The sequence below is a fragment of the Epinephelus moara genome, chromosome 18 (genome assembly GCF_006386435.1).
Source record: "Epinephelus moara isolate mb chromosome 18, YSFRI_EMoa_1.0, whole genome shotgun sequence".
In the NCBI taxonomy this organism is placed as follows: Eukaryota; Metazoa; Chordata; class Actinopteri; order Perciformes; family Serranidae; genus Epinephelus; species Epinephelus moara.
The window spans coordinates 39,149,063-39,159,337 of record NC_065523.1 but is presented as its reverse complement, the minus strand read 5'-3'; the positions used below and the strand labels follow the sequence as shown (position 1 = coordinate 39,159,337).

Sequence of the window (10,275 nt, the reverse complement as noted above, 5' to 3'; positions counted from 1 at the left end):
TGTCTCTGTATCACCTAGAGTGTTTCTGACACTTTCACAAGAAACTTCAGGGAGTTTTCTTTCTGGCAAGACCTCATGCATGCATGTAGTCAGAGCGGTTCAGAAGCTGCAGTCATTTTAATTTGGGTATGTCATTTTAGGCATTTTTGCTACAAAATGGGGGTGGAGTGCAAGAGGTAATGCAGCGTACAGTAGCTTTTTTAGATTTGTCCTTGGATATGTTTTTCCTTCTTGTCATCACACATCGTATGACAGACTCAGCTGGTTTTCTCATGGTTGAACAAGACATTCATTGGTTGCAACTAATTTTCAAATGTGTCCCCTTTACCTGTCCTCATTATCTGAAACAGTGTTCATATGATCAACTGACACACTCTGCTCAGCTTCTTTTTTTTTTTTGTATTCCAACAGTTACATATGCAGAGGTGTAGATTTCAGGGGACATGCCTCCCCTTAATATTTAGAACACTTGTATTTCTCTTTTATTTTGACAAAATTGAAGATGTTTACACCATAAATTGATGCAGAAAGAGATCAAAGGGGTGTTTAAAATCAACAGAATTAAGGAAATTAAGTGTTTGAGGCAGAGCCTAATTCAATCTGTAAAATAAAATAAATTTTACGACAGTTTAAGAGAATAAAACCTCAACACGTCTCTCACAGATATCAAACTCAGCTTTGGATTATATTTTTAAAAATATTACATAAAACAGCTGACATATTGTTTTTAACCTTACTGCCTCAGATATAAGTAACTTTGCTTTCCGTCCCAAAGTCAGCCTCACAGTCTGTCACACTGAGAGCAATCATTTGGACAAACAGCTTGTTCTTTTGTCGCTGCAGCAGTTTGCTTTAGAGCAGCTCAGGACCGAAACAAGACCAGCACATGCCGCCACTTCTTCCACAATTTAAAGGGTGAATATTACATCTACTGACGCCAAATAAAATCACCTTAAAGCCGCACAGTCTGTCTGATAAACTGACAGTAAAACACACAGTTTGATGTGTTGCTGCAGATTTTCTTACCCAACACGGTCAGTTTAGTTCCAGCTCCAAAACGAGCCTCGGCGAATTATCACAGAGCTCTCAGCCTGTGACACAAACATGTCTCTGTGCTCCGCTCTGATATCATCATTTGTTTTGAAGGTGACCAGATCACCAGATCCTCTCAGGAGTCTTTGCATGTTTTGGAAATTTGCTTTGAGAATCTGAAGACATTTCAAATATCCCAAAATACAATATTCAACTGAAACACGTAGCTCAACTGGTTGTCTTGGTTTGGATCATCTCTCAAAGTCTTCAGACAAATCTGATCCTTCATCATGATGATGAAGTGCAGTTGTGAGAGCACTGACTTACCCAGAACAGTGAGTTTAGCTCCATGTCCAGAGTAGCTTCAGCTACTGGGTCACAGGTAGCGCTCCACAGTGAGTGTGTTAAATGCAGGAGGAGGTTTTTGTACAGCGGCTGTGCTGGTTTGTATCACCGTGCCCCCCCTGTCCTCACAGTGAAAAAGCATTACACAAAAACCTGACTTCTCCTGTTTCTCCTTCCCCCACCCGGCTGTCTCGTATCTCAGCCTCCATCTCTGTGAGTCTGAGAGCAGCTGTGCAGCTCGGTCTGACTGGCGGGAGCTCTTTACAGCATCACTGCTGCTATTTCTGAGACAGCTAAGAAAAGAGGTGAGCAGGAAAAGAAAAGAGTGTGACTCTTTGTGCAGCAGCTGCACACAGGAAGTGACATCTTCACTGGTCACACCTCTTTATCCCACCCACTCCTACCTGATATAATCTTCTCCAGACAGCACTTGTGTTTAATCCTTCAGTTGTTTATTGTGGCAGTGAAAACACTGAACCATGAGCTCTACCTCCATCTACTGGCTGAGTCTAAACTTTGGTGGAATTATTTTCCATCCTTTACTGATTTAATCAGCATATTGCATGAGGATCATAATCTATTTTATGTAATAATAATAAATAAATTATTTGATATAGCGCCTTTCATAGAATGACATGCAAACCCTACGTGAGCTGACTGACCTGAGCTGGTTGGTAGGTTTGATTGATAAATGAGAGGCGATGTCTTGAAGTCCCCAAGTTCCACCAAGCATGAGTAAATATTCTCATAAAAGACAAAACATCAAGGTGAGTTATGAACCAACTGAAATCTCTGCCGAACTGTTTGAGTATGACGTCAGAATGCTGCTGTGTTTGTGCCGTCACCTCCTCAGCTCCTCCCACTGAGCAGCCGGCTCTTCAGGGTGCCTGTTCATGTGGTTTGCTGCAGGTGTGCTGGAGGGTTTTTGTTGGGGAGTCTGGGGCTTTGTATCGCTGTGCGACTGTATGCTGCACAGAAATAGTGCCCACTGTCTTCAGGATGCCTCAGTTTGAGCAGATGGAGGAAAGCCTCCTTCTCACCGTCTCCACTGACGTTAAAGCTGCCCACAAAGCCCTCCTCAACAACTTGAACGCTTGTGTAACTTGTGAAAGCGACCAGCTTTAAAGTAGAGTCTCCTCCTGAGCGCCGATACCACAAAACAGTGTCGTAGTTGTCGACGCTGTGTTTGCAGGTCAGTTTGACTTTTGACTTTGTGTCCCACAGCAGATCGGCCGGAGTCTGACGAACATTGTGACTTTCATTTGGTGATATTCCTGCAGAGAGGAGCAAGAAGAGTTAAATTAGATAAAGCCATACGATCAAATTTACAGTGATGAAGCAAAAACGAATACGCTGATTTACCTTCGATCCAGAAGAGCAGGAGAATAATCGGAATTAAAGCTCTGTGCATGTTGAGAACACTGAACTGTACGTGTCTGAAGCAGGAAGTGGAAGTGATTCAGTACAGACGCATCCATTGAAGAAGACCATGAAAAGGTTTTACGTCAAAGGCAGAGATGAACCTGATGTGCTGTGCCTCATATTCACGTCCTTTCACGTTAAAGAGAAATGAGCTTGTCTCTGCTCCATTAAAATTATAAATAAGCAAGTTTACTGTCTAATTTGTATATATATATATACATACACAACTAAATTAGTGTCACAACTAATTTTGGTGTATTCCTATGCAGTGACAATGAAGGCTTTCTAGGTTCTACTTTTTAACCTAAACTCCTACAAGAGAAAAGAACGTGACGACACCACAGTCGGCTTTTCACTGCGACTCAAATCTTCTTAAAGTGCTCTATTTCACAGTGACCAAACAAAAGATACCAGAAAACCAACTAGTAACACAACAGAGTAACTGTGAAACAAACCTCAATTCACAAACTCAAAACTGGTCAAAAGGCTCTGAAGCACAAAGTAAACAAGTTGAACACACTCATGAACAAAGTCGACTGGTTTGTCTGCAGTTACCTACAAACAAATCTACACACAGTCCGAATGCAGGGCTATGTTGGCAGAGGTAAAGGAGGGAAGAGCTTCAAAAAGTCTTCTGTCACCTGCTGGACCAATCCAGTGAGAGCAATCTCTTCGAATGAGCCAATCAGCAGTCACCACCTGCCTTGCATCATTCACTCACACTCTGAGGGGAGGAGAGACAGATCACAGCAGAAACGTCATAACAACACCGGGACCAGAACTAGAACCTTCCAAAGGACCTCTGCAACCTCCTCAGTGACACTGAAACATCCTAAAGGAACACTAGAACCACCTAAAGAACCTCTACAACAGTGTTAAAGAACACCAGGACATGTTTCAGCCTGTAAACTTTGTTTCTCTGCAGGTTGATGAAGTTCAGGTGTAGGTTCATTGTGTTGATCAGCGATGGAGACGGTCCAGTGGTGAAGGACGCCGACCACCAACGTAGGGTAGGGTATCAAAGGATTGTAATAGATTATCTGCATGGTTTAAGACATCACATAAGAAAAACTGTTCAGGAGGGATTTGAACTCACAACCTTCTGACTGTGGAGCAGTTCCTGTACCAGCTGAGCTCTCAGGAGTCTGTGGAAACACCTTAATATCTCCATTAAGGTGGAATTTCTAAGGGTTGCTCCACATTGTGGAACTTCCTGTTTCAGGTTATTCAATAGATGAATAAATAAATTTTTAAATCAATTAAAGGGTTTTGATTGCAATGTTACTTTGTACTTTTTTTTCAGACTTAGCTTTCCTGTGGTCCTTCCTTGTTGGTCAGTGATGGAAATTTGGAAATTGAAATTGACGTGCAATCGCAACGAACGACATTTGTGAATGCAAGGTTTGAAATTTTCAGCACACACTCCTGTGTGACATACCTCAGGCGGGATTCGAACCCACAGGTTGGCAGTTTTCTATGTTGGTGGTCAGCGTCCTTCACCACTGGACCGTCTCCGTTGATGATCAACACAATGAACCAGAGAGAGATGAAGATCAGACTGAAGCTGCACAAACTTCACCTTCATCAACCTGCAGAGAAACAAAGTTTACAGACTGAAACATGTCCTGGTGTTCTTTAACACTGTTGTAGAGGTTCTTTAGGTGGTTCTAGTGTTCCTTCAGGATGTTTCAGTGTCACTGAGGAGGTTACAGAGGTCCTTTGGGAGGTTGTAGAGGTTCTGTAAGATGGTCTAGTGGTCACTGAGGAGGGTCAACTGGTCTTTAAACACAATGGAACAAACTGACACTGACAAAGTGAGAAACTTTAAGTCTTGTGTGTGTGAGACTCATACTCCTCTAAAAAGTTCTTACAGCTCAACTGGTAGAGATCTACTTTTACTGTCCGAAGGGTGTGGGTTCAAATCTCACTTGTGCTCTTGGAGAGATCAGACTGATTCATGTTTGAATCCATTTTCAATTGAGGTAAAAATTTTGAGTTGGCTTTAACACCATTGACTGTATCAACCTCTAGAGCTCGAGCGCCCCCGGTACTGGGGGAGGGGCCGCCCTGCCCATTGCCTTCCTTATTCAGTTGCTTCACAGGACATTTTAACACATGAAGACATTGTCAGGTTGCAGACTGTTTTGAGCTAGCTTAACCATGTCTAACTGAACACAAACACCAAAGAAGTGACTGAGCATGTAGGAAAAAGCGTTCTCTGTCTGAACATGGTGCACGCCAGCATCACAGCACCCTGGGTATCTTTCATTTTAAGCTATCTGTGCAAACGACTCCTCAAATGAATCCTAAGAATCCACTGATGCCAGCAGTATGACACCTGTCACTGTACCAGCACAACTCATTGCATAAACCATTGAAGCAATCAGGAATAATCCTCCCTTCGTACACTTACACCTACATGTTGTGTCCTATCTTTGCTGCTGCTGTTGCAGTACAAATTCAGATGGTGAGGGTAAGGTTTTATACCCAGCTGACATCTAAGATTTCAGTCCCCCAGCCTTTAATATCATGGACTGTGTCTCCATCTGTTGGCTGAATCAGGTACATTTGCTCTTCTTCACTTTAATAGCAACAGTTTTGGCAATGGCAATGCTCAGATGTTATGATTGGTTTGTTCAAGGTTCGGAGCTGCAAGTGCATCATTCCAAAAGGATATTCACTCTAGAAGTTACTGAAGACATTTAAAATGATTGAGTCAGTTTCAGGGTGATGGTAGTGTGTGCATGCTGGATCACTGCCGTTGCTCAGTGGAGCCATGTTTGACTTTTGACCTCCTTCAGTGTCTCAGACATCTGACATGAAAGAGGAAAAGGACCTGACTGCATCAAGAGGGCAGCAACTCCCACAGAGACAAACGACAAACTGTTCAGGAAGGATTGGAACTCACAACCCTCTGACTATGGAGCAGCTTCTCTACCAGCTGCACCATGTCCAGACACAGGACGCTCCTCTGCTTTATGCTCAGTAACTTCACTTTAATTGAAAATGGATTCAAACAGACATAAAATCAGTCTGAACTCTGATCAGCTCTGAGTGTCTTCATGAAACAGACCTTTCACAATAAGACATATCTTGATGAAACGTCCCCTGATGGTTGACAGAAGGAAAATACAAACAGCAAAGTGGGACTTGAACTCACAACCTTGACACAGTAAAACTACATCTCTACCAGCTGAGCTGTCAGGACTTCCAGAGATAAACTGAGTCTCACACACACAAGAATTGAAGTTTCTCACTCTCTCAGTGTGAATCTGTTTCATTCCCCCAATCCCAAATGGATCCCTTACAGACTCGTTGACTCAAGCCTTAAGCCCTTACAGACCTTCAATGGAACGCGCAAAACCAAGGGGAAGGGCCAAGACAAGGGCTAAAGGGAAGAAATGGAATTGGTCCTATGTCTGTAAGGGCTTAGGGCTTGAGTCAACAAGTCTGTAAGGGATCCATTTGGGATTGGGGGACTGTGTTTAAAGACCAGTTGACCCTCCTCAGTGACCACTAGACCATCTTACAGAACCTCTACAACCTCCCAAAGGACCTCTGTAACCTCCTCAGTGACACTGAAACATCCTAAAGGAACACTAGAACCACCTAAAGAACCTCTACAACAGTGTTAAAGAACACCAGGACATGTTTCAGCCTGTAAACTTTGTTTCTCTGCAGGTTGATGAAGATGAAGTTTGTGCAGCTTCAGTCTGATCTTCATCTCTCTCTGGTTCATTATGTTGATCATCAACGGAGACGGCCCAGTGGTGAAGGACGCCGACTGCCAACGTAGAGAACTGCCAACCTGCGGGTTCGAACCCCGCCTGAGGTATGTCACACAGGAGTGTGTGCTGAGTGTGTGCTGAGTGTGTGTGCGGGAGTCAAATTTCAAACCTTGCGTTCACAAACGTCGTTCGTTGCGATTGCGCGTCCGAATTTCCACCACTGACCAACAAGGAAGGACCACAGGAAAGGTAAGTCCGAGCCCAGGGGGTCAAGCTAGCTACGTTAGCTAGCTTGATGGACAAATCTATTTTAAACGTAAAAAAATACAAAATCTAGAAAATATTTACATATTTATTCATATTTAGTACAAAGCATAGTTCCACAATGTGAAGCAACCCCTAGAAATGACACCTTAAAGGAGATACTGAAGTTAGTTATTTTGTCAACCTTCAGCCTCGCTGCTCCGACACTGATCCGAAGGCTGTCTCTCAGTAGCTTACTCTCCGTGGTCTGCTGAGCGTCAGTGCTCCATTGATGGCTCAGTTGTAGACATTAAACACGTGGACAGTATCTTTAAACAAAAACTTGATAAGGAGGAAACTTCAGAAACATCTCTGCAGTCCCACACCTGGGCCCAATCATCAGCCCTAATCACTTTGGCACGCCCCCTTTCAAACAACACTGTGGGCCATCATGGTGTCAGAGCATTGCTGTGAGCATGGAAGCGTACCCACACTAAGGCTGTGCTGATAAACAGTTTTGGGGCATCGAAGCTTCAGAGAGAAATATTTGTGATTAATTGAAGATTTGAGGGAGTAACTTAGAGACGAGGACATCAGCCGATGTGCCTGAAATAACTAGACGAGTAGCCACTTCACCAGCATGAAGGCTGAGCATTAGCAATAATAGCAAGAAAAAAAAACAAGACGTCTAAGCTGTTACTTTAAGTTTCAGAGATACACAGCACACTGACTGGCAGAAGCAGGATTTGAAGCAGTCTCAGTCACTTGAGGCGTCTCTGACTGATGGTTGGAGGATAAATGGAGGATGTGAATATTGATTCTGACACTGATTACCATGGAAGCATTCAGGTCGGCCCTGACGCACACATACTTTATCATGACTTTAATAATGAGAAACAGTAACAAAGATGAAATGTTTCATTGTACTATAAGTTAGCAAAGTTGTTGCCTCAAGAATGCTTTTAGAGTTTCTTCAAATTTGGCACAAACGCCCACTTGAACTGAAGAATAAACTGATCTGAATTTTGTGGTCAAAGGTCAGTGTGACCTCACAAAACATGTTTTTGGCCATAACTCAAGAATTCATACGCTAATTGTGACCAAACTTGACACAAATGTCTGACAGGATAAAATAATGAAGGTCAAAAGGTCAAAGGTCAGCTTGACTGTGACATCATCATGTTTTAACGTCATATCTCAGGAACAGAAGGGGAGACATTTGGTCAGATACTGAATTGGTGACTCTAATCTTGAAACTGTGCTGATTGTATAGATCTTCTGTGTGTGAAGCATCCATGTTTTCACTGACATGGATGGAGACTGTCAGAGACACTGGACTGGTGGGCGGAGTCATACAACCACAGGGTGGACTGGTGGGCGGAGTCATACAACCACAGGGTGGACTGGTGGGCGGAGTCAGACAACCACAGGGTGATTCTAGTTTTTCTCCTGAAAATCAGATTGCTGTTTCATTAATGCTTTGTGAGTTTCATTCTTCTCTAATGTTGGCATGATGGCACATTTCAGTGACAGATTTCTGCACAATAAAACCAAAACTTTTTTTCATGATAAGTGATAAAATATATTTTCTTTTTGTAATTTGTGCAAACTGAGCCTTTAAAGTGCTTTAAACCCCCCAGTCCCTCTTTGTGTCCATCTCCGTGCTTTCACCTGGCCTCACCTCATCCCCATCTCTCTGATATTTACCCTCAGTGTGCTGCTGAGTCCCTCTCGCCTGCAGAGAGGGGCTTCCTCTCAGCAAACAGAGCCTCCTCTGTGTGTGAAACCAGAGAGGTCAGCATTCCTCTGCACAGGCCTCAAATAAAGACCCAAATTCTTACAGAAATAATCCAAATTCCCGCTGGGACTGCAAACCTATCCGCCACTCCTGGGCAGCTGCCTCCCTCAAGGTGGACAATCAGTGTCTTTGTGAAGCTGATGCCAACAGGCTGAAGCCGGAGCAGGTCCACCGTGCAGCCCTCAGTCCTGCTGCTGGAGCTGTGTGCACACAGCCTGCAAAGACACAGTCTGCAAAGGCGGCCTGGAGACACTGGATTATTTGGGACAAGTATCATCATCATCATCGGTGCTGGATTATCAGAGCTACATGTGTGTTTTATTGATGGATCACGGATGTTCAATATTTTCTTTTCAAATTGGATTTAATGATAAAACTTCAGCAGCTCTTTGGGATCGCCTGAGAATGAGGAGTCTCCGCAGACTGAGAGGTAGGCCGCAGCTATTCCTTCTTTTCTGACTGAGAGCGTTCAGGCTTTGTTTTCAGAGAGTGTCGTCAACATGAGAGGATGCTGACATTTTTTTTCGACTGATCACTCTGGGAAACAATGATGTTTAAATGATATTCAGATTAAAAGCAAAAGTTAAAATGTTTTCCAATCCAGTCTGAGCTTTTAATCCAGGAAGTTAAAGATCTGCTGTGGTCCTCTTTCTGTTTTCTCTGGGATTAGTCTCAGCTGCATCTTCCCACACACTCACACTCTCTGGCTCAGCTGGCATCAGAGGTATCGACTGCACAAGACACAGAGTGTCTCTGAGAGCTTCCTTTAATTTTGCAATCAGTCACTGCACAACTGGTGAGTTGGTACAAAGCTGCTTTAATTCAGGGCCAGTCAGAGAGTCAGTCAGGGAATTAGGCAGGATTCAACGTTAGACCACTTAACATGCTTTATTTCAGCATTCAAAATAATTAAAAACATCTCAATTTATTATACATATACAAAATAGGTACAGATCCTTGTGGTGTTTCCCCCCATGGGTGTGTCTGTCTGCCTTCTCTCACAAACTCTTTGCTGATGGCTCTCTTTCTAAAAATCACTGATTCCAATTTTTATTTATTTTTTTGTTGCTGTTGAGAAAATTTCACCCTTCGCACAAGAAAACATGAAACAAACTACAACAGATGTGTGGATGAAGAAGAATTTGGAGAAGTGAAGGGGAGGTTGAAAACATAAAAACAAAAAAAAAAAAGTTTGAGAAGAGATGCGGATCACTTGAACTCAAGAGTCTGAGCACCGGCAGCACAACTGTGGCTGCAGATAGAAGAAGTCTGTCTCGTTCTGGACACCAAGAATAAAAAACTGCGGTTTCATTTTAGCACCAAGAGGACCCTGAACACAACAGAACAGCCACGCTGGACAGCCAGGAGACCTCAAAGAAAGAATAGCACCTTAAGCTGTTACTGCTTCTGGTAAAGTGTTAGTTAACCTCGACTACCCGCCGACCGCCAGAACGACCGCAGGCTTCGCTTCACAAACACTGGGCCCTTTTTTTGTAACAGCTGGTATTCCTTGTTTTTCTGAGGTAGGATTTTAAAAAAAGAGGTTTAAACCCATGTTTCACTGCTGGTGGTTTTAATGTGACTTTTCTTTGAAATAAAAAAAAGGGAGAAATAGAAACAAGAAAGCAACCACAATGACAAACAGATCACAACGGCTACAACATGAGCGGATGATGAGGAGGGGAACAAGAGAGACAAACATGGCTG

General features: G+C 43.2%; 1 protein-coding gene across 1 annotated transcript in view; it reads right to left on the bottom strand.

Moving 5' to 3' along the window:
- Positions 1-2,819, bottom strand: part of LOC126406184 (uncharacterized) — a 7,555-nt gene extending 4,736 nt beyond the window's left edge. Inside the window, exons 1-4 of the mRNA XM_050070358.1 lie at positions 2,740-2,819; positions 2,282-2,651; positions 1,523-1,670; positions 1,027-1,063 (exon numbers count right to left, since the gene is read on the bottom strand). Coding sequence (XP_049926315.1) covers positions 1,027-1,063; positions 1,523-1,670; positions 2,282-2,651; positions 2,740-2,788 — 604 coding nt within the window. The 5' untranslated portion in view covers positions 2,789-2,819. The remainder of the gene's footprint in view (positions 1-1,026; positions 1,064-1,522; positions 1,671-2,281; positions 2,652-2,739) is intronic.
- Positions 2,820-10,275: the final 7,456 nt, after the last annotated feature.